We start from the raw sequence: 23,757 nt of genomic DNA on the forward strand, positions 1-23,757 counted from the left end.
CAAAATGTTGCCATTCTCTTTGCTAAAGCATAGCAAGAGTGACCTTTACTCCAGTTCCCAACAAGTTCCTCATCTCCATCTAAGACCATCTCAGCCTGGACTTCATTGTCCATATCACTAACAGCATTTTGGTCAAAGCCATTCAACAAGTCTCTAAGAAGTTCTAAACTTTCCCACCTCTTCCTATCTTCTGAGCCCTCCAAGTCTCTAGGAGGTTTCAAACTTTCCCACGTTTTCCTGTCTTCTACTGAGCCCTCCCAACTGTTCCAACCTCTGCCTGTTACCCCATTCCAAAGTCACTTCCACATTTTCAGGTATCTTTACAACAGCACCTCACTACCTGGTACCGATTTGCTGTATTAGTCCATTCTCACACTGCTAATAAAGACATACCTGAGACTGGGTGGTTTATAAAGGAAAGAGGTTTAATTGACTCACAGTTCAGCATGGTTAGGGAGGCCTCAGGAAACTTACAATCGTGTTGGAAGGGGAAGCAAACAAGTCCTTCTTCACATGGCAGCAGCAAGGAGAAATGTGGAGTGACGCAGGGGAAAAGCCCCTTATAAAACCATCAGGTCTCATGAGAACTCAATCACTATCAAGAGAACAGCATGGAGGTAACTGCCCCCATGATTCAATTACCTCCCACCAGGTCCTTCCCATGACATGTGGAGTTTATAGGAACTACAGTTCAAGATGAGATTTGGGTGGGGACACAGCCAAACCATATCATTACCCAAATAAAATCTTGAGCTCATGTGGTTGTTATACTCAAAGAAATTTCGTTCAGCATCCAAATAAAAATCGCAAATACATCTTGCAGTCTATTTAAAGGGCCAACTTGTTACCAAGAGAAACCTGTCCCAGATGCCCCTGCCATTCATTTTCTGGGTTTCTCTCTCACAGCTGATGTGATGTCTCTCACTTTAGCTTTTTCCTCTGCATTAACCCCCAAATTCGCTCTACAGTTTCTTTTTTATTCCCCTTTCTTTTCCCATGTTTCTCTTTTATGTAAACCTCCATCCCATTTATAGATTTTTTCCCACACTGATAAACTGGCTGTGCACAGCAGAGCACAGGGAAGTGCTTGCCTGAGCTATGAAGCAGGAGGTGAAGCAGGATGTGGATAATCCTATGTAACTCTTCTTGCTCTTGTTACACTGATTTCTGCATGCAACTTTTCTTCTAGTCTCCCAGGAAAGAGACCTTGAAGTAATCTTTGACTTTTCCTTCCCTTTGCTGTAGTGTACTGTAGTCATAACAATTTTTTAAAGCTGCAGGATTTAGACAGATTGGAATTTGAGTGACAGTCGTGCCACTTACTACCACTTGTATTAGTGAATAACTTTTTAAAACTTAAAACTTTTTCCTTATATCAAATATTTATAATCTTAAAATTCAAATGGTATTTCTAGATTTGTGAACTAAAATAGTAGTTGCCCACACCACACACTCCCACTCCCAATTCCTTCTCTTACATTTATCTCTTATATACTTCTTTTGTATATGAGAGAATTTACTCTATTTTCTTTTCCTTTTTTTGTGTGTGAGACAGCGTCCTACTCTGTCACCCAGGCTGGAGTGTGGTGGCACAATCCTAGCTCACTGCAGCCTGAAACTCTGGGGCTCATATGATCCTCCCACCTCAGCCTCCTAAGTAGCTGGGACTACAGGTGCATGCCACCATGCCTGGCCAATTTTTAAAAATGTTCTGTAGAGATGAGGTCTCACTATGTTGCCCAGGCTGGTCTCCAACTCCTGGGCTCACAGAGTCCTCTTACCTTGGCCCCCCAAAGTGCTGGCATTACAGGCATGAGCCAATGTGCCCGGCCTTATGCTCATATTTTCTAAGAACACATATTTAATGTTCTGTCCTTACTTTTCAATTGTGCGTATAGTCTATGGACTTCCTAACTCTAGAAGACAAGGATTTAACTCTCCCACCCTCACTTCCTAGACACATGCACATTTATATAAACACACGTAAGGTCACCTCCCTTTTTTCAAAAATAATTATAACACCCCTTTGGGTTAAACTCCCATTCAGCAATTATCTTGTTATAATTACATATTTATTCACAGCTAAGACATATGCTATATCCTTTTTTGCATATTGTTTTCACTAGATTCAATAATGGCCTCATTTATTTCCTTATTCACTTTCCTATCTAGCTATTACTTATCATCATCAAATTCTGAAGATCCTTTTTAAGATATTCATCCATAACAGGCATTCCATGTGATTCACTTCCTTCTAGAAACATCTCTCCTAGAGGCCTCTATCCCCTACTGTATAAGTCCTAGCTTCTGTCCTAGTACTTCCCTTCTCCTCTCTCCTAAGCTGGGACTTCCTGTATTTTAGGTCCCAAATATTATCCTCTTTCTTGGCTAATTTCTTAATTTTGGAGAAGAATATCCTCCAGTAGCTTTCTGAGATAAGGATATCTGAAAATATCTACATCCTACCCACAAACAGCTAATATAGTGAGAGTTGAATTCTATGTTAGAATTATTTTCTTCAGAATTTTGAAGTTAATGCCCCATTGTATTCCAGCTTCCTGGGATTCTGTGGAGAATTTCCATGCCATTCTGATTTCCAGTCCTTTAAATGTGACCTTTTCATTTTTCCTTCAGGAAACTCTGAAGATCTTTTCTTTATCCCTGGTGTTCTGAATGCTGTGGCGATGTGCCTTGGTGTTGGTCTTCCTAGGTTTGTTGTGCTGGGCACCTGCTGGGCCCTTTCGATACGAGAATGTATCTTCTAGACCTGGGAAGATTTTCCTTCTCTTTTATCTTTCTCTTTCATTCCTATTTTTCACATGTGACATTTGTGTTTTCTCTTTTTCTTTTTTGTTCCATCATCTGAACGATACCATCGAATCCATCTGGGAGGCCAATGAGCAGTCACCTGGTGGGGCTCCTTGCTCTGCCTGCCTTCAAGGCCTCCCCAGTCCAACTCTGCTTCCTGCACCCCTCAGCATGAACCTCCTGCGCATGAGAGTTTGGTCTCCTGAATTTTTCCCTCAGTCTCTTTCCTAGGTTTGCTCCTTCTGCTTGGAGTCCTTCCTCTTCTAACCCTTTGTCAGATCCTACTCCTCCTTCCAGGCTCAATTCACAAACTTGATCCTTGAAGCTTTTTCATCCCTGTCTTAGACTGTTCAGACTGCTACAGCAAAGTACCATAGACTGGGTTTAGAAATTCATTTCTCATAACTCTGGAGGCGCTGAGGTCTCAGATCAGGCACCAGCATAGTTAGGTTCTGGTGAGGCCTCTCTTCTGGGTTGCAGGCCATCTTCTCACTGTATCCTCACACGGTGGAAAGTGGGCAAGAGAGCTCTCTGGCCTCGTTATGGCACTATTCCCATTCATGAGGCTCCACCCTCATGATTTATTCACTTCCCAAAGGCCCCACCTCCAAAGACCATCACGCTGGGATTAATTTCAACCTATGAATTTGGGGGGGCGGGGGACAGAAACATTACAACCCTTACTCCTTACAATATGTTTCACTTGTTGCCTGGTATTTAAAGTATGTTAGTTTATGTCCCCAACCACGATGAGCACTCCTTAAGACTAGAGGTCATTTCACATACTTCTTGGTGTCACCCCACAGCACTAATCAGCAATAGGTGCTGAACACCATTTGTTGATTTTACTTAAAGAAAAGCCCATCAGGAAACGTAAGCCTTGTATGCTGAATCGAGATTCCTTCCCAAATCCTTTAATGCATACGTGGTGCCACTTCAATTTGGTAATGTTTTCTGAGTACCTGATCAAGTGCTTTGCTAGAGATTCTGAAGAAAATCAATAGAACGTTTTTCCTAGAACAATATTTGACCATTTTACTTTCCTGATGGAAGACTCATTAGCTCACCAGGGCTTATAGCTGCCTTGCTGAGACATACTGTGTGTAAGGATAGGTTTGGAGATACATCCTAAATAAGTTGATATTAAAAATTGACATTTGTCAATAACTTACTTTTCAGAAAAATAAATCAGATTGGTTTCAAGGTCGTCACTCACGTCACGTGCCTGCCAAAATGTTTGCTTGGTTGTAGAGAAAAAGGTGGACCTGCAGCTAGAGGGGTGGACTTGCGCATCACCCGGAGCCCACCTGATCTCCTAGCCCAAGGGAGCATGTCCTGAAGGTGAGTTTCGCTATCTTAGAGCAGCTGCAGAAATAAGACTGAGATTGTGGACTGCAGAGTCCAAACTCCTGAATATGACGACAGGGACCTGCACGATCAGGTGGCACCTGTTCCCCTGTCCCCGCCACCATGTATCCACAGCAGCCACTGGAATTCCTCTGAAGCATCCTGCTCCCTCACTGCCACTGCCTCTGCCTTTCCTCTCTCTCCCTGGAATTCTCTCCCACCCAATTCCGGACTAGCAAACCTGCCTGAAACAACTTTCAGCTGAAGAGTAGTCCAGAGTAACAATGGTGACGGTCAGAACACCCGGCCGAGAAGTGCTCAGCGCTGACTGGGGCCGCGCCGTCCCGATACGGAGGCGAGGGTCGAACGCCAGGACGTCCCCGCTCCCTCCCCAAACGTGGCGGGGAAGCGCGCGGCGGGTCCCCTGGGCAGAAGCCCCCAGCCGTCCCGGTTTCCGGCCCAGGCGAGGCTCCCGGCCTCAGGGCCGCCCGCCTGGGCCGCGCTCGCACAACTTCGGCCTGAGGCCCCGGGAGCCGCCAGTCCTCAGTGCCTGCGGCAGGACAAAGACCGGCATGCAGCGTCAAGACACCGTCCGGGCCGCAGGACAGTGTGTGAACAAAGAGGTTCAAGGGCGGCACCCGCCCGACGCCACCGTGCAGCTACCTGACTGCGCGACCCGAGGTCCGCCAGCAGCAGTTGCTGTGGCAACAGGCCGCGGCGTCTCACTCCGCGGGCGCCTGCGCGCCGCGTCCGCTGTCTGCGCCTGCGCGCCTCTCTCCCCGCCCCACCCACGAGGGGGGCGCTCCTCACTCTCGCAACGGTCACGCAGACCCAGCCTCTGCGAACCCGGCCACGTCTCGAGCGGAAGCGCCTTGAGCGGAAGCGGAAGTGAACGAGGCGGCTGTGGCGGTGCCTGAGGCGGCTGGGCCTAGGGTGCAGCGGGCGCGTCTCCGGCTGGTGTTGGAGCATCTCTAGGTAGGGCCGGGCCCGAGGGCACCCGCGGGCCGTCCGGGCCGCTCCCGGCCTGCGTGACCGTCCGTTACCCGCGTTCGATCCTCGCGCGCGTCAGCCCCTCGGCTTCTGCCCGGTCCCGATGCCTTCCTGGCCGTGCCTCTGTCCTTGTCACCGCGGCTGCGACATCATGGGATCCTCGCGTCCCCGCTGCCGAGCCCGTCGTCATCCCTGTCCCTGCGCAGAACCCTCCTGCCGAGCCCTGGTCCGCGTCATTGCGTGCTCCCCGACCTCGCGACCGTCGCCTTGCCTGCCCCATCTTGAGGTCACCTCTGACCCCTACTCCCTCCCTTAAGATGTGTGTTTGGCTCCTATGTGTCATTTTTGGGTCAGAGCTGTTATCATTCGTAGCTGCACGACTTTTCTGGTCGTCTCTAGAAGAGAGAGGCATCCTCTGATCTCTTCACTTTTCTCCCATCATCTGTGGGCTATCCCTGAATCAGGGCCCCAGCTCTTGGGGGAAAGACAGACAGAAAGACAGGGTTCCCTGCCAGCAAGGAGTTTGCAGACCCGTGGGATAACACTGAGCGTCAAGCAGATCCCACAATGCAGAAAGAAAAGGGTACCTTAGAGGGTGATTTGCCCAGGAGGGTCCAGGAAATTTCCATAAAGGTTGGATTTGAGCAGAGTTTTAAGTAGGAGTTGGGAGATGAACGAGGGTTGAGAGCCTATTCCTGGCAGTAAGAACATAAATATTTAAGACATGAAGGTTTCAGAGTCTTGACGTATTTGGGGAACTAGGAGTTGAGCATTTGTGAGACAAGAAATGTTGGTTAGGGATGGGGAATGGCAGGAAGGAAGCTAAAGAGAATGTGGGGCAAGGAAGTGATGTGATCAGATCTTAGCGTTAAAGAGATTCAGTCTGGCAGATATAGGGGTGGGGATGAGGGTGACTGCAGACAGACAAAAAGGCTTTTGTCGTCGTTCAGGGACTGGAAACCCCGAAATGGTAGTGGAGAGAACCTGGAGGTAAAGAAGTGAGAGGGTAGACTTTCTGATGGCTTGAGCCCTTGAATAGAGAAGTGCGGAGAGGGAAAAGCCCAGAATGGGGACCATATCTGGAGCAGCAGGGTCCTAACCACCATCTCCTGAGTATGTGAGAGCATCTTATCCGCAGCTGTACTCCCAAGTTCCTCCGTGTCTAGTGTCATACTTTTGTTTTTGACCTGTCTCTGGCCTCCCCTTCACATAGGCTCTTTGACTTGCCCATCTTTGGACTTTGCTGTTAGGAGCCACCCTCTGCCACCACTACAGCCTTCACACTCTGTGTTCTGATACCTTCTTCATCCCATTTCTGCCATCTCCCAGCTCCATCATTAGTGAGTGTTTCCCCTGACTTTGCCATTCCTTTTGTTTTGGAACTCTAATTGAGCCTTCTTACCAGTTGCATTCTTGAAAAGCACCAACACCATAGCTGGGTCGGGGTCTTCGCTGCTCATCTTCATACACACGCACACCCCCACACACACCGCATTTTGTGACTACCTTGACCTTCCAGTTTTTTTGTTTGGTTTCTAACCACCTAATCTTCCAGACATACTGAAATCTCTGATCACCTGTGGCCCACTGAGAAAACTACAGTAGGTGACGTCTGGTGTAACGTAGTTTTTAGCATTCTGAGATTTTACCCCATCCTGGAACCTGAATCTGGATACCATTTATGGGGCAGATTTACTGTAAAGCTAATGAAGTTCAGGTTTCTGGGTCTGTCACTTGCATGGGCCCTTACCTAGGCACTGGGACCTCAGAGATCTTGTGTGTATAATTCGTATTCTTTTTTGAAAAGAGGGTTCCCAAATGGTATGTTTCAAGTCTTTCACAGCTTAGATCCCTGCAAAACTGGCTGTTTGTCATATCCAGCCTTGAGATTTGCATTTTTGTCCTTCAGACACCTTCCCTTCCCTACCTCCTACTTCTTCCTCTTCTGGTGTGTGCTTTTTATTTAGGCATGGAGAAACAAAATGTGAATGAATGGAACTGATCAAGTTCCTGCCATAACCTGACTTTATTTAGCTCTGGTGTCAGGAGGGAGATGTCAGAGCTTAGTAACTCAGCATGTTGGACAGGATCTTTGTAACTTCTTTGTTGCAAGCTTAAATGCCTGTATTGTTAGATTTATTTCACTGCTGAGTTGCCACTCCCTTTAAGAAAAGGTTGATGTTAAGAAGGATAGTCCGCTTAATGAAAATCATAAAAGCAACTCTTAACTCCATGGAAACTAGGGTTATACACTGTGTAAATTCACACAGGAATTTATTGCGACTTTTGATTTATTACTTTGAAAATGCCACCAGTTATTTTTATAGAACTTTATAATGAGTATAAATAATTGTAATTTGTGTTCTGTTGGAAAATCTTCAGATTTAAAACATGTTTAAAGTTTAAATTATTTATGCAAAGATAAGGCATTTCTAAGGAATTTTTTAGTAGTAGTTTTAAATTTCCCTAATATGAGAAGTAAATAATTATCTTATTTTTACAAATAAGGATATCAGTGATGTACAAAGAGGTTAAATGGTTTGTCTTCAGCTGTACAGTAAATCAGGGCCTCCCTTAGCCAAAAAAGCCAGCTCCTGAGTACTGTTTTGCTTATAAACAAATATTAATAAAGAGGAATCTATTATCAGTTCTTATTATAGAACATTTAATATAAGATGGACCAAATTATATCTTTTGGTGTTTCCATATATTAATACCTATCTGTGCACATCCATATATATCTACACACTAGGTTGTATAAAAGTGGGCAGTGTTAATACTGTTCCTATTAGGACTTTAGTCCAAAGAATTAATTTAATTTGGATTTGTGCAAATTATTATAAAGTCATTTACAGTAAAACCATGGCTAACTATGACAAGGGCATATTAACTTTCTGAATAGCGGAGTTTTCTGGCTAGATTAGATTTTTGCCCATTAAGCACCAAAATATCCCATTTAGGTTGGGAATCTTCCTAAAGTATATTATTTCTTGTGTTCTTAAATAGAATGTGCTGAATGTGATGTAAACTTTCCTCAATGCTCTCAAGTGACCATTTAAATATAATGTTATGTTGTGATGTGAATAGTAATGTTAGGCTTATTGAGGCATATACAGCTATTTCCTTTGGGGGTTTTTGCATCTTTCCAGTTTTTAAAGTTTTCTGTCCTATTGTTTCCTTGGGTCAGCTGTTAGCACTTCTAACTGCTGTCAGTTTTCCTGCCCAAAGTTTCTATATTTTTCTCTACTATGGGTTTAGGAGCTAATTGTTAGAACTGATTAGAAAGGTAGTCCATAGATGGTAATAAGAGCCTAAATAAGTGTCTTGTGAGTAAGTTGTTTATGCTGCATCAGCCTCTAAGGGGTTTTGTAGAGCGCAGTGTGGGTAGGAAAGGCCAAGGGCACCAGAGTTCTGGGTTGCTGGGAAAAGCCAGAGAGTCTCTTTTATTCCTGATCCTCCTCTCAGAGCCCACCGATAGATAGGCTGGTGACTGGGAATAATGTAGGAAGGAGAGATCTTGGGTAAGGAAACATCCCACAGGGTGGCTCTGTGGTGAGGCCCTTGCCCCACTGGCAGCACACAGCAATGACCAGATCACTAATCTACAGCAGTGCTAAGTGAGGGTTGTGGGCTAGTGAAAGGCAGCTGGGATCTGGAATCAGATGGATTCAAATCCTGGCCTCCTTGTTAATTACTGCTTGTGGCTTCAGGCAGGTGATTTCACCTGACACAAAGTTTGCTGCCTCCCCAAAGTGACTCCTGCCTTCTTCTTTGCTGCTAGAATGTGTCTTTGACTTAAGAGGCTGCACAAAACTGATAATGTGCTCTAATCTGGGCCAGTGGGACTAGAGGGGCTGCCATGGGACTTTTGGAGTAGACTGCACACACTTAGACAGTTGAGTACATTTTGATATATGTGTTACAGCCCTCAACCAAAGCTCTCTGCTTCTCAGAGGACTCCGAGTCTTCGTTTGCCTCCTTCCTCAGGGTTCATGGTCTTAGCTGGGGATCTTGTCTTATTCATTGCTGTATCCACAGCTCCTAACATAGGCCTTGGAGCACAGTAAATCCTGAATGAGTATTTATGAGTGAATGTGGGAATTTGGTTGAGTTTAGATCTCATGTTCTTAGTGTATTTCTGGGGGGATAGAAGAGGGTCTCTCTGCCCTTCTTTTTCTTCTATGATAGGAAGTGGCCCTGCATCCCTCTAGCCTTGGGATTCTCCCAGAATAGGGAGGGAGAGTGGATGCTGAACAGCCATAGCACCTGGTTCACGATGGACCATCTGACTCCAGTCTTGTCTGCCTCCACCCATCCCCAGAACATACGCAGAGCAGTGTTTCTGAAATGCACTTGCTTGAGTCCTTAGTGACATCTCGTTTCCCTTTGGGTGAAGCGTAGACATTTTAGCATGGTTTGCCAGGCCTTTCATTCATCTGGCCCCAACTCCTCCAGCAGTATCTCATCTCTTCATCTTCCCTTAAAATAGGTTCTAGACATACTGAAGGTGAGTTTTTTTTTCCCATTTCTACACTTGATGAACAAATTTATAAATACAATTGCAAGTTAGATTAAACTACTTAATAGAGCAGATGTTTTGAGCACCTAATAATTTGAAAAAAGATACCTTGCAGACATTTAAAAGATTTCCTCCGTGTTGCTCATGCCTTCCTCTGGCCACACCTGCCTGTCTTCAGGCCTTGCCTTGAGTACCCTCTCCTCAGGGTTTGTCTTAGAGCCCTAAACTAGGTTGGCTTTCCCTGCTGAAAATTCCCCAGCACTCTTACCTTCTCTGTCCTACACTCGTGTCCAAGAGACTGTTGTCTGCTGGAGGGCAGGGATCTCATCTGTCTTGTTCATAGCTCAGTGACTACTCCAATGTCTAACATAAAGGTGCTTGCTGAATGAGTAAGCCAAATTTATTTTCAAATAAAATTACCTGGTATTGTTGAAGAGAGCTGAATATTCATGAGTTACAAGTGGGTTTATTCTTGATGCAATGCTTTTGGAGAAAAACTACCAATGTGTGCCTATGCCGTGACTCAGCAGCTTCCTAACATACTAAGGAAATGATCAGAGGTCTAAGATTTATGTACAAGATTGCATTTCATATTCTTAGTTATGGCATACAATATCAGAAATAATCCAGGTGTTCTCCAGCAGAGTTAAAGAACTTACGTCCACGTTGTACATCTGTTATACATGACACTATCGGAGAACAGTGACATCATGAGTTGGGAATATATTTATAACAAATTAGACACAAACAGATTATAAAAGTATAATCTCAATTTTTAGAAGCAGTGAATAGTAGAAAAAGGCTGAAATATGTAAAATGTTTAAAACTTTTTTCTTGTGTTTTCTCTGAATTTTCTGCAAATGTTTCGTTTTTTGATCAGATTTTTTTACAAATTAATATATTTCCCAATATTAAAAAGTAATCTAGCTTATAAAAATTATAAATACAATAAAACCTCCCTAAAATTTATGTCTTTGTTTTAAAATTTGTGATAATTTAAGAATTTTGACATATTGGGCTGATTTTACTAAACTTTAGGCAATTGATAAACATGTTTGATGAACAAATTTATAATATAATTATAAATAAAATTGTACCACAATTTCACTGTTACTAAGTGGCAGTTAGAATCTGGACTGTTGCATTTTATTCTGGAACTTTTCGTTTTATCAACAAAACTCTACCCATTATTCTCCCACTTCCCCTGTGACATCAGCTGGCACCAGTGGTTGTGGCCCGACTGTTCTGAGGTATCCTCCAGGGCACCCTGAGTCTAGACATCTATTCCTAGAAATTCTAAAGTGCATAATAGCTATAGGCTTTCTTTGAGGTGCCGATGTTAAAATTCTAACATTTGTTCAAACAGTTCGATTTTACTCAAGACTATTGCAGTGAAGGAGAGAGATCTGGCTCAGCTCTGAATACAGTGAAGACAGCTGGGGATTTACAACCAAGGAGCAGAGTGAAGGGGTGAGGGGATGGGAAATTTCTAAGGGAAGACATCAGGGATAGGGAAGTTCTTGCTGAAAGCAGGCCAAGGTAGCCAGATATAAAAGGTGGGTTCTCTTTAAACTGACTTAGCAGGATTCTTGCTACAAGCCCCAGATTGAGGCCTGGTAGAGAGGAGGGCTCAAGGCCCTAGCAAAAGTGTGGTCAAGATGAGAGTCTTTATCGGTGATTGGGAATTCTTGCAAAGCTCAGCAGTTTAATGACCCCTGTATGGAGATCATCTGAAGCATCAAGACCAACTTAACTGGCACCCACCCTTATTTATTCACCTGGTTGTTTGTGCATTCATAAATAATAAACCTTCAGCAGATACTATCCTGTGTGCTGGCAAGGGATAAATATTAATCTCTTGGGATTTTCGGTCCCTCTTCTCACCCAACTGGTGTTTAAGAGGTCCCTATGAGTTTCACCTTTTAGGCGGGGGAGAAGAGGAGAGAAGAAACAATAGACCTCAGATACTCCACAACAAGCCATGGGGGAACATCACTGGGAGAGCCTGGGCCCAGGCCCAGCCAGAAGTTACCATTGAAAGAAAAATTACTTTGTACTTGGAAATAAAACAAGAAAAAGGAAGACTTTGTGTTTTGTATTGTCATACTGGGCTGTTGTTTCAGACTCATCCAAGATTATTTAATTTTCTAACAGATTTACCTCTGTTTGGCTTTGCTGCTTACTCTCCATTAGAGTACAAACATTGTGATGTTATATGCTAGTTTGTAGATTCGAGATGCGAATTATTTCTGTGCAAAGATTATGGTTTTATTGTCTCCAGCTTACCTTGCTTATTCCAATGTGCCTTTGCTAATGGACTGTGTGAGCTTGAGCTCCTCTAGTGCTCTGATCCAGCTTCCCTGTCTCTTACGTGCCATTGCTTATTACTACTTGCCTGAGTTATGTCTTTTAGCTTTAGACAGTTATGCTTTGACATGGCTTAGATGCTGGGGGTGTGTTAAGGTGGTTACAGCAGCCAAGTATTGGTTGTCCCACAGAGGCTGCTGTCCGTGTGGGGAGTTGCCCTTGGGCTGTCCATAAGTCCCTCATCCCTGTGTCCAGAGTGACGCCAAACGAGTCTTCCTCACTGTGTGTGCGTCCATCAACATCAGGCAGCTTTGTTTATGCTGAGCGCATTGCTCTTAACCTCAAGGTTTGTAAGTTGAAAGATTATAATCTTTCAACTTGGCTTGTTGTGGAGTATCTGAGGTCTATTGTTTCTTCTCTCCTCTCCTCCTCCACCTAAAAGGTGAAACTCATAGGGACCTCTTAAACACCAGTTGGGTGAGAACAGGGACCGAAAATCCCAAGAGATTAATATTTATCCCTTGCCAGCACACAGGATAGTATCTGCTGAAGGTTTATTATTTATGAATGCACAAACAACCAGGTGAATAAATAAGGGTGGGTGCCAGTTAAGTTGGTCTTGATGCTTCAGATGATCTCCATACAGGGGTCATTAAACTGCTGAGCTTTGCAAGAATTCCCAATCACCGATAAAGACTCTCATCTTGACCACACTTTTGCTAGGGCCTTGAGCCCTCCTCTCTACCAGGCCTCAATCCGGGGCTTGTAGCAAGTTGTAAAGGAGCTTCTGAACTTCTCTTTGCTCTTTCCATTTCCGTATTTACTGGTAACTCAATACCCTGGGACTGGTCTGACTGTCAGGAGAATGAGCCAGCCCTAGGAACAAGGCAGCCTCCAGCTGTACCTTATGGCTGCTGCAGCTCCTTACTGGGATTTCCTGCTGGTGCTTTGTTTCCCAAACCCTTTGTAAGCTGCTTGAGGGCAGTGATTCTACTTTGCACTGCTTCTTTGGCCATAATTGAAGTCTGTAACTTACTGATTCCTGATTTCTCTTTATATACTGTCCTTGGATTAATTCATTTATTTATTCAGATACTGGACCTGTCCCATGCAGATGTTGTGCTAGGTGCTGGAATAAGACAGGATGGTGAGCCCCACCTCAAAGGGAGTGATCCCCAAAGGGTCCCAGGCCATATTTGGGGCAATTAGACTCCTCCCTAATGAGAAATAACTTCTGTTTTCTTTCTAAACAACTATTACCTAGATAATGAAAATTTCTTATATAATTTGCAGGTAGAATGACTTTTATATACACATATTATTTTCCCCAGTCATCCCATAATAACCACCTTTAGAGAATGAAAAGCCTGCATATATGCTCTTAGCAATGAAAGGCTTAAAAAAGAAAAAATTTAAAGCGATATCCATGGAATTTTCTATATTTTTTTATACATTTTATTCCCTACCTCACTAATTGCATTGATGAATAGATGTTGTGAGTATTTAGCACTTTGAAGATACTGAAATACTGGAAGGTATCCTCTAATATCACAAGTTCCCAAAACCTTTGCTATCCCAATTTTTCTTGGTAAGTACTATAGAAGAGCACATTGTAATGTCACACTCTAACTCATGATTCAGACTGTGAGAAATTGGTCCTGTGTGTCTTGAGCAGTCCAACCAGCAACTCTGGGAACTGCCTGGCCTGAGAGCCCCACTGGCTGCTGACCACAGTGGGCGTGCAGTGAACCCTAGGGCCTGGCTTGCAGTCAGGTTCGGTCCTCTGCTTCGACTGTATTCAAATGCTGTTCCTTGTTTTTTCCTTTCTGCTGTCCAGGGACTCTCCTGGGCCTGCAGCAGCCAGCACAGAGCTTGGTGAGAGAAGTGGGGCCTTCCCTCACAGAGTAGAAATCAAGTCACACTCCAGATTTGTGAGGCTTATCTTTGGCCAGCTCATCATCAGCAAACCATGCAAGGCCTGTTTAAATTAAAGCCAGGCATAGAGCAGTCGTCTAGAGCTGGTGAAATCTAAGCCTTCTTTTAAAAGCCATTTTGACCAACCTTTTTTGTATTCTTGTATTTCCTTTCCAACACCTGTCCCCTGCCTACTCTGTTGGAATAACAAATGAAAAAGAATACCCTTTTTCAGAAATAAGAGTGTAACCTTCCTGGACATAGGTTCCATGCCATAGAACCACCTTACAGTTGACGTAATTACACTATGAAGCCCAGTTTCCACTTCAAAAACTCAAATACCTTGGCTATGTTTCCAAGATAAACTCTTTACAAGTCACAATACTGTAGTGATTTGGTGTAGATGTGTGAATGTATCCCATTATATTTAATAACTTTATGAGCAAGCCTTCTCTAAATGTCATCATAAAATGTGTGCTATTTATGTTCACCCAATTTTTGCATATTTTCATTATGCAATTAATGAAAATCCCATTAATGTGGCTATTAAAAGCATACCCTCAAATTCTACTGTTAGGGGCTAGAGCCCATTAAAAATCAGTAAATTCTGTTTGGGCACAGTGGCTCATGTCTAATTCCAGCACTTTGGGAGGCTGAGGCGAGAGGATCGCTTGAGTTCAAGAGTTTGAGACCAGCCTGGACAACACAACATAGTGAGATCTTGTCTCCACTGAAAAAAAAAAAAAAAAGGCCAGGTGTGGTGGCAGCTAAGACAAGAGGATCGCTTGAACCTGGTAGGTTGAGGCTGCAGTGAACTGTGATCACCCCTCTGCACTCCAGATGAGGCAACAGAGTGAGACCCGGTCTCAAAAAAAAAAAAAAAAAAAAAAAAAAAAATCAGTACATTCTGAAAAGATAGTCCTGTGAGGATGCCTTTTCTCAACCTAACAATTTATAGTTTCTTCATTTGTAAAATAAAGCTGATAATATTTACGTGTCAGGGTCGTCGTAAAGATTAGAATGTAGATGTTAAATGCCTACCACTGTCTGGCAGCTGGGAAATACCCTAAACATGAGAGATACCCATGTGCTTAGTCACCTCATGACTGCTGCCTTCAGCCTGTCTAGGAGAGGCGTCATTTGTTTTGTGCTGCTGTTTGCATATTAAGAATTTTTTGTTGTGTTTTATCAAAGGACATAAAGCCTGCATGACTCTTAAAGAAAACTATAGTGGAAAAAGCATAGATCATGAAGAATGTCAGCACGGAGTTTTTCTGACCATTCACGCACATCATTGCCTACTTGAAGAACGCCTTTTACAACGTCATATACAATATTGTGCTCATACCTTTTCCAGATTCCAAATTCTAACTGTAAACTACTTTGTATCTGCCTTTAAATTTTCAAATGGGCAGTTTCTCTGCAAAGTCAGTCAATCACTATCTCAGATACTACAACATTCGGCATAGTGAATTTTATGTGGCCTTCTTAACACCTTTATTCAGGTGTATGTGACACATGTTTACAGTATACAGTTTGGTAAGTTTTAACATACGCATACACTTGTAAAACCATGACCACTAAGTGGTTAATGTATCTGTCACCCCCAAAAGTTTCTCCTTGGTAATCCTTCCCGCCACTGTCTGTCCCCATCCCAGACAACCACTGATCTGTTTTCTGTCACTACGGATTAGCATAACTCTTCATGTACTAGAATTTTATATAAGTTGAATCATAGTGTGTACTTTTTTTGTCTGACTTCTTTTACTCAGAAAAATTATATTGAGAATCATCCATGTGGTGTTTCAATTTATGTTTTAGATTTTTAACAATAACTTCTGTTTGAGTTCCTAGATGAGAAATACTACTACTTTGAAAACTTAACCTCTTTTTGAATTTTATCAAGAAATACCTTGAATGATAATCTTAGTGAAAACATTAAAAGACTCTTACACTCTCTTGTCCTTGTGAAAGTCCAACTCAAGTAATTAACTTATACTTAGGTAAAGTTCCTCATATGTTTGAATTGAGAACTCTTAAGGCTCCTAACCAGCATATCATGTTACCTTGGAGACAAGAGTGTTTTCGGAAACAGAGTGTGAATATTAACCACTGTGTTTGCTTTGAAAGGTGCCATATATCTAATGATAATGCCATAATTACTGATTAATTTATCTTTCTTTCCAGATCCTTTCCTGGAGTTCAGTTATGGGTGTGAGAGGTTTGCAAGGATTTGTGGGAAGTACCTGCCCACATATATGTACAGTAGTAAATTTCAAAGAACTGGCAGAGCACCACCGAAGCAAGTATCCTGGATGTACCCCTACCATTGTGGTTGATGCCATGTGTTGTCTCAGATATTGGTATACTCCAGAATCGTGGATCTGCGGTGGCCAGTGGCGAGAATACTTTTCTGCTTTGCGAGATTTTGTTAAAACTTTTACGGCAGCTGGGATCAAGTTGATATTCTTCTTTGATGGCATGGTGGAGCAGGATAAGAGAGATGAATGGGTGAAACGAAGGCTCAAGAACAACAGGGAGATATCCAGGATTTTTCATTACATCAAGTCACACAAGGAGCAGCCAGGCAGAAATATGTTCTTCATCCCCTCAGGGCTAGCTGTGTTTACACGATTTGCTCTAAAGACACTGGGCCAGGAAACTTTGTGTTCCTTGCAGGAAGCAGATTATGAGGTAGCTTCCTATGGCCTCCAGCATAACTGTCTCGGGATTCTGGGGGAAGACACTGACTACCTAATCTATGACACTTGTCCCTACTTTTCAATTAGCGAGCTCTGCCTAGAGAGCCTGGACACCGTCATGCTCTGCAGAGAGAAGCTCTGTGAGAGTCTGGGCCTCTGTGTGGCCGACCTTCCTCTTCTGGCCTGCCTCCTTGGCAACGACATAATCCCAGAGGGCATGTTTGAAAGCTTTAGGTACAAATGCTTATCATCCTACACCTCTGTAAAAGAGAACTTTGACAAAAAAGGTAACATCATATTAGCTGTGTCAGACCACATATCGAAAGTTCTTCACTTGTATCAAGGTGAGAAAAAATTAGAAGAGATATTACCTCTGGGACCAAACAAAGCTCTTTTTTATAAAGGAATGGCATCATATCTTTTACCAGGACAAAAATCTCCATGGTTTTTCCAAAAACCCAAAGGTGTAATAACTTTGGACAAACAAGTAATATCCACGAGTTCAGACGCCAAATCCAGGGAAGAAGTTCCCATGTGTTCAGATGCTGAATCCAGGCAAGAAGTTCCCATGTGTACAGGCCCTGAATCCAGGCAAGAAGTTCCCATGTGTACAGGCCCTGAATCCAGGCGAGAAGTTCCCATGTATACAGATTCTGAACCCAGGCAAGAAGTTCCCATGTGTTCAGATCCTGAATCCAGGCAAGAAGTTCCCATGTGTACAGGCCCTGAATCCAGGCAAGAAGTTCCCATGTGTTCACATCCTGAACCCAGGCAAGAAGTTCCCATGTGTACAGGCCCTGAAGCCAGGCAAGAAGTTCCCATGTATACAGGCCCTGAATCCAGGCAAGAAGTTTTAATATGGACAGACCCTGAATCTAGGCAAGAAATTATGTGTACAGGCCATGAATCCAAACAGGAAGTTCCCATATGTACAGATCCTATATCCAAGCAAGAAGACTCCATGTGTACACACCCTGAAATCAATCAAAAATTACCTGTAGCAACAGATTTTGAATTTAAGCTAGAAGCTCTCATGTGTACAAACCCTGAAGTTAAACAAGAAGACCCCACAAATGTGGGGCCTGAAGTAAAGCAACAAGTAACCATGGTTTCAGACACTGAAATCTTAAAGGTATGTGTATCTGCCCAGCCAATATGCCATGATTGAAAATATATCCGCTGATGGATTTGTTAGTGAAGATCCATTACTGCCTCAGTGTTTGGCCACTGAGAGGATGCACAACAGGAGTCTCTAAGTCTCGTTAGGAATTGTGACGTTATATGTGTGGAAACTCACAACCAGTGTTGGGTACTGTCACATGAATATTATAGAAAAGTGCTATAAGAATACAAGAGAGAAAGAGAACATTGTGGGTTAAAGTACAGGGAGAAGTCCGGGCGCGGTGGCTCATGCCTGTAATCCCAGCACTTTGGGAGGCCCAAAGCAGGTGGGTCACCTGAGGTCAGGAGTTCAAGACCAGCCTGACCCACATGGTGAAACCCTGTCTCTACTAAAAATACAAAATTCAGCTGGGCATGGTGGCGCACACATGTGATCCCAGCTACTCGGGAGGCTGAGACAGGAGACTCACTTGAACCTGGGAGGCGGAGGTTGCAGTGAGCTGAGATTCTCCAGCCTGGGCAATAAGAGCAAAACTGTCTCAAAAAATAAAAATAAATAAAGTACAGGGAGAAGTTCCCCAAAGAGGTAGAACTGGAGCCAGACCTTAATGGGGCAACCAAAATATGCATTGAATAAGCAAAGACTTGGGAGTTGTGGAAGTACTAAAGGTGTAGTGTTTTGAATCTGCATCACGCGGGGGCGCAGGGAGAAAGTCCAGGCTAGAGCGTGGGGTTTGGAGAAAAAAATGGGAAAAGGTGGACAATCATAGCCAAATTGGGAAGGTTATTAAATGCCACATGAGGAATTTGGACTTAATTCTGAAAGTATTGTAGCGCCTTTGAAGATTTTTGATGGGGGGCCACTACGTGTGAGGTTCTGTGCTAGGTGCGTTAGGTAACTTTTCTCATTAGATCTTCTCCACAGCCCTGTGAGACAGACTTATCCTTGTTCTACAGAAGAGGTCTGTGTGCACATGAATGTCTCAAAGGTACCTCAGCAAGTTCTAAACCAAACTTAACTATCTTAACCACACACCTTTCCTTGTTCCCAGCACTATGAACGCCACCATCTTTCATCTAGTTACAACTACATAGATCTGTAAGGAAGCTCCTGCTCCTAGTCTGATGCAAAACTCAGGCCCGGACAGCAGCTGAGCAGCTGTGTGGTGAGACCTGGAGGGCAGCCATGTGAACCTGCCAGCCAACCAGCATTCGATTTTTTTTAAGCAGGTATATCGATATGATCAGATTTTTGGTTTTTGAAACATTACAGTGCAGTGAGTGGATTTAAAGTGGCCATTGTAGTAACTCAGGTAAAATACAAAAGAGCTAGAATTAGGAAAATGGCAGTGGAAATAGGAAGAAACAAATTCAAGAAATGTTTCAGAAGTGAAACTAATAAATAAGTCTTGCTGTGGAGGTGAAGTTCCTCCTTGAGTACCGGGGATGGTAGATGCTGTTAATCTAAAGAAGGAGGAAATTTCGGTTTTACAGGGAGAAGAAGATTAAGTGGGTTATATTTTAGTTGAGTAGATGGCACCTCTAACACATGTTCTCGTAGTGAAATATGGACCTAAAGTTCTATTACTGGCAAGAGACAGACATCTGGGAGTTATCCTATTTTATGTGTAAAGTAAAAGATGATGTGGGATGGAGACTTAAGGAACAGTCCACTGAGAGATGAGGAGTGAGCAGAGGAGGAAGGAGAATAAGGAGGGGATAATCCCCACAAAAGTCCAAGGGGGCAAGTTTCAAGAATGAGAAAAGAAACGGTCAGGAGTATCACATGCTACAGAGGTAAAGAGGTAGAATAGGACTAGACATAGGGACTTGGGTCAGTAATTAGGAGGTCCTGATGGCATCAGAGAGTTACTGCAGCACAGGGTTGGGAGTGGAGGCAAAGCCGACAGGGAGTTTGGCAGTGGAAGAGACTTTGTTGGGGAAGGCAGGGTCAAGGAGAGTCCTCACAGGAAGGGAGTGCCTGGGCAAAGTGGTGGGTCGAGAGTTGTTCACATGGATTGAACTTAATTGTATCTTTGAAAACAATTTTGAAGTTTCTTACATTGCCCTTACATTTTCTCTATAAAATTTTTTTGCAATGTCATCTTCAAACCCTAACAGGCAACTAAAATTCAAACATGTATTTTAACCATACATAGTCACCCTAGAAAAATGCTCAGGTAGAAAGGCTGTGGGCACAACAGTTACATTGGATACACGCATAACCACAGCCTTATATCTGTGTCTTCTCTATGTCAGCATTTTGGAAGATCAGTTGAGTTATTGTTTGTTTCTTTGAGTCAGGGTCTCACTGTCACCCAGATTGCAGTGCAGTGGCACTATATCCTCTGCCTCCCAGGTTCAAGCAATTCTCCCGCCTCAGCCTCCTGAGTAGCTGGGACTACAGGTGCACTCCACCACGCCCAGCTAATTTTTGTATTTTTTAGTAGAGATGGGGTTTTGCCATGTTGCCCAGGCTGGCCTTGAACTCCTGACCTCAAGTGATCCACCTCGACCTCCCAAAGTGCTGGGATTACAGGCATGAGCCACCGTTCCTGGCCGGGTAGTCTTATAATCTTATAGAACATGCATTGGCAGTGAGCTGCAAGCCACACCTCAGGACAAGTGCTTTTCTTATATTGACTCATTTAATCCTCACAGTAGTCCTGGGAGCCGGGCACGTTTTTATTAAACCCATTTTCTATAGGAAGAAGGTAAGGAACAGAGAGATTAAGACTGAAGCCTATGAATAATGAATCAACATAACTAGGACTATTTAAATACATATAAATGAGACACTCTTAAGATTCAGAGTTTCTGGTATCCAGGTTATTCTAGCATCACATTTTAATGCCTTTAGTAGTAGACTGGATTTAAATTTTGAATAGTAATCTAGATGAACTTATTCTCACAGTAATAAGAATGTTCTTCACTGGAAGGTAAAACCTATATATTCAGGCTATGATAGCCCTTCTGATTTTAACTACTTATTTAATGAGAAAGTGGAATTAATTTAAATCATGTATCTCATCACCTACCATGAGCCAGCACTGTCTTGACATTACAGAGGAGAAGCACCTGTGCCTGGCACATGGTTTTTCACTCAGTAAACAATTTCTGAACAAATGAGTGAATGAATATAGTACGGCTTCTAACGCTAAGCAGCTTACAGTTTAATAAGGGAGGCAGACCAGACAGCTGTGTTACAGGGAAAATAGGATATGAGCTCCATAAGGCAAGCTGGATGTTGGTCCTGTCTAAGGGAGGAGGAGAGGGTGACATCAGCAAACCTTAAAGGGAAAAGAGGATTGTAAAGTGGGAGGCTGGGAAAGACTGGAAGAGAAAGATTCTGGGTAGGGTAAGTTCTTATGGGGCACAAGTAAAGGTAGAAGAGGATTGAGTACTCTTGAGGAGCAATGAAGATGTTCTGTTGAGACTGAATTATGGCCATTTCTATGAGGGTGAAATGGTGTGCAAGGCTAGAAAAAGGAGATTGAGGCTTTATAGAGGGGCCTCAAATGTTATGGTGAAGGATTTGTGGTAGCCATTCAAATGTTTTGAATAGGGTAGCAAAGTTTTCAAAGACAGTATGGCAATGGTGTGAAGGATGGGTTGGAAAGGGGAGAAACTGGGCTAGGAGATTAAGACCCTTTCATAGCAATACTGGTGAGAAGTAGCGAGCACCTGGTTACTGGGAGGTTATCAAGGAGACAGAACAGTGAGATACTGCAGAAGATAAGACTGGTAGATGTTTGGAGAGAGGAGGAGGAGGGGGAATAGAAAGTTTGAAATTGGTAGTCCAAAGGAAAGAGAACATGGCAACTTGATGTCATGAATTTCAGGGTCAGTTACATTTCTGAGGGCCTTAAAAAACTGGCATATAATGAAAGGCATTGACTTTTTCTATTTGAAGGTTACTATCTTGTTTTTAAGGAGAAATTCAGTTGTATTTAAATTTCAAACAGGTTGCTAGAACACATCACGTCCAAGCAGAAAGCTACCTGGTGTACAACATCATGAGCAGTGGAGAGATTGAATGCAGCAACACCCTAGAAGATGAGCTTGACCAGGCCTTACCCAGCCAGGCCTTCATTTACCGTCCCATTCGACAGCGGGTCTACTCACTCTTACTGGAGGACTGTCAAGGTGAGAATTGGTTGGTCCCTCTTAGTAAAGGTTCTATTTGGAGTTGAGTTCTGAGAAACTGGCCAGATGAAATAGAGCGCATTCTTTCAAGACATGGAGACAATTAAATGGGTTTTATATCCCTGTCAAATCTATAATTGAGAATACCACTGACATCTGTGAAAAATTAAGCGTAAGTGCCATTGGACATCTGTATCTAATGAGCAGTAAGTTGATGAGTGTGCATTAAAAGAAGAATGCATGATTTCTATAAAATGTCATATTTTTATGCCTTAAAAGGATTTTTGCTTTTTTAAAAAATGTGAAAATTCTTTCCTCCTATAGGGGAGAGTAGAGTATGCCTATTATTAGAAGAAAACAATGTCTACTTAGTCTTCCCTCAAAATGTGATTTTTATAAAATAATTTTACAAAATCTAGTGATCATGTTTTTCAATACAAACAATTTTCCTTTGGTGTTTTTGTAATTTGTGTTTTTTCTCATCTATATTTCCATTATGTGCTTAGCAACAAGAGTAGAGAGTGGACCATCAAGGACCCAAATAGTGAAAATGAGGAATTTTAACCCCAAGGAGAAAGTTAGTGAAGGTCCCATAACTCACCGTTTGGAATAGTTTTGGGGGGAATGAGGAGTGTGGAAGAACACTTCATATCAGAAACCAGAGATGTTGAATGCATTTAGTGACCTTCTATTTCAGTAAGGCCTTGTTCGTTTTAGACAGAGACCTTAGGTACTTTATGGTCTGATTTGAGAGTGTGTTGATAAGAAACGTGGTCTACACACTATTACCAGGATAAGAGAGAGAAGGAGTAGGATACTGGTGAAGGTGGTCCATTTGCCTAAACGTCATTATTTCCAGACGTGTCAATATTAACTGCACTCTGTTGCTCCAGAAAGTGAACATTTACATAATCTAAAAGTGGTGATAGAATCATCAGGTGGAAAAGTCATCATTATTATCTTTGGATGATGGGGCTCAGGGGTAGTGGCGTTATTTAAATCCAGTTTTTGTTAGATTCCTGTAGCGCCACCCAGCATGCACTGCTTTCTCCCATACATACTGCAGGAGTTCACCTCTGTGACCTAAGGAAGCAGACATGAGAAAGATGTTTAAGCTGATTTAAAAACAGAAATAAAGAACCTGTGTAATAAACTCTGGAGCCAAACGTTATTTAAATCATTTTTTAAAATTTCTGTTTCTTATGTGCTCTCTACCCGCATTCTTTCTTAACATGGATGTTTGCATATTGACTCTAATGATGGAAAAAAGAGATCTTCCTCATGAAAACATTTTTACATTAAATAATAATATTGGAATTATTTTCAGACTATTTCATTAAACTATATAAACTTCACTGACCTAAATTTCATACTTTGTTAATGTAATATATTTATGACCAAGTGGATAACTTTATTAGATAACCACATAAAAAAAAACCATTCGCATTGAATTTGTCTTCATGGTTGATCTTTAGTTTCTTTCTTTCTCCCTCAACTTTTTGGCTTTCTACATGAAGTTTACATTATTAAGATATGAAAATAAAATGCTGTTTTTGCTGATTTATATATGATGATAATAATGAAGTGTATCCTATGTTATTTGTTTGACTTAGTTTATGATCCCATTTGTAGTTGAAAATGTTGTGTATTTTACAGTTGTTGAGTAGAGTGTTCTGTAAATGTCAGCAGTGTTAATAAGGTTATTCCAAGTCTTTTACTGATTTTCTGTCTACTTGTTCTTAGTTCCCAGGAGAAAACGGTTAAAAATTCCAGCCCTTACTGTGGATTTGTCTATTTATTCCTTCAGTTCTGTCAGTTTTTGCTTTAGGTATTTTGAAACTCTGTTGTTAGGTGCATATACGTTGAGGACTGTTGTGATTCTTAATCAATCGACCCTTTTAA

General features: G+C 42.6%; 1 protein-coding gene across 14 annotated transcripts in view; it reads left to right on the forward strand.

The window, feature by feature from the left end:
• The first annotated feature begins 3,832 nt into the window (after positions 1-3,832).
• FAM120B (family with sequence similarity 120 member B) overlaps positions 3,833-23,757 on the forward strand; it is a 98,689-nt gene continuing 78,764 nt past the window's right edge. For 13 of the 14 annotated variants that reach the window (XR_010134421.1, XR_010134423.1, XR_010134422.1 and 10 more), the window contains exons 1-3: positions 3,833-5,130; positions 16,073-17,719; positions 21,675-21,855. Coding sequence is in view for 9 of the 14 variants with exons in the window: in XM_063708016.1 (XP_063564086.1) it covers positions 16,094-17,719; positions 21,675-21,855 (1,807 nt within the window). In the remaining 5 variants the exon portion in view is untranslated. The remainder of the gene's footprint in view (positions 5,131-16,072; positions 17,720-21,674; positions 21,856-23,757) is intronic. The other variant, XM_055391226.2, reaches the window with a different exon arrangement.

Source organism: Gorilla gorilla, chromosome 5, assembly GCF_029281585.2.
Source record: "Gorilla gorilla gorilla isolate KB3781 chromosome 5, NHGRI_mGorGor1-v2.1_pri, whole genome shotgun sequence".
Lineage (NCBI taxonomy): Eukaryota > Metazoa > Chordata > Mammalia > Primates > Hominidae > Gorilla > Gorilla gorilla.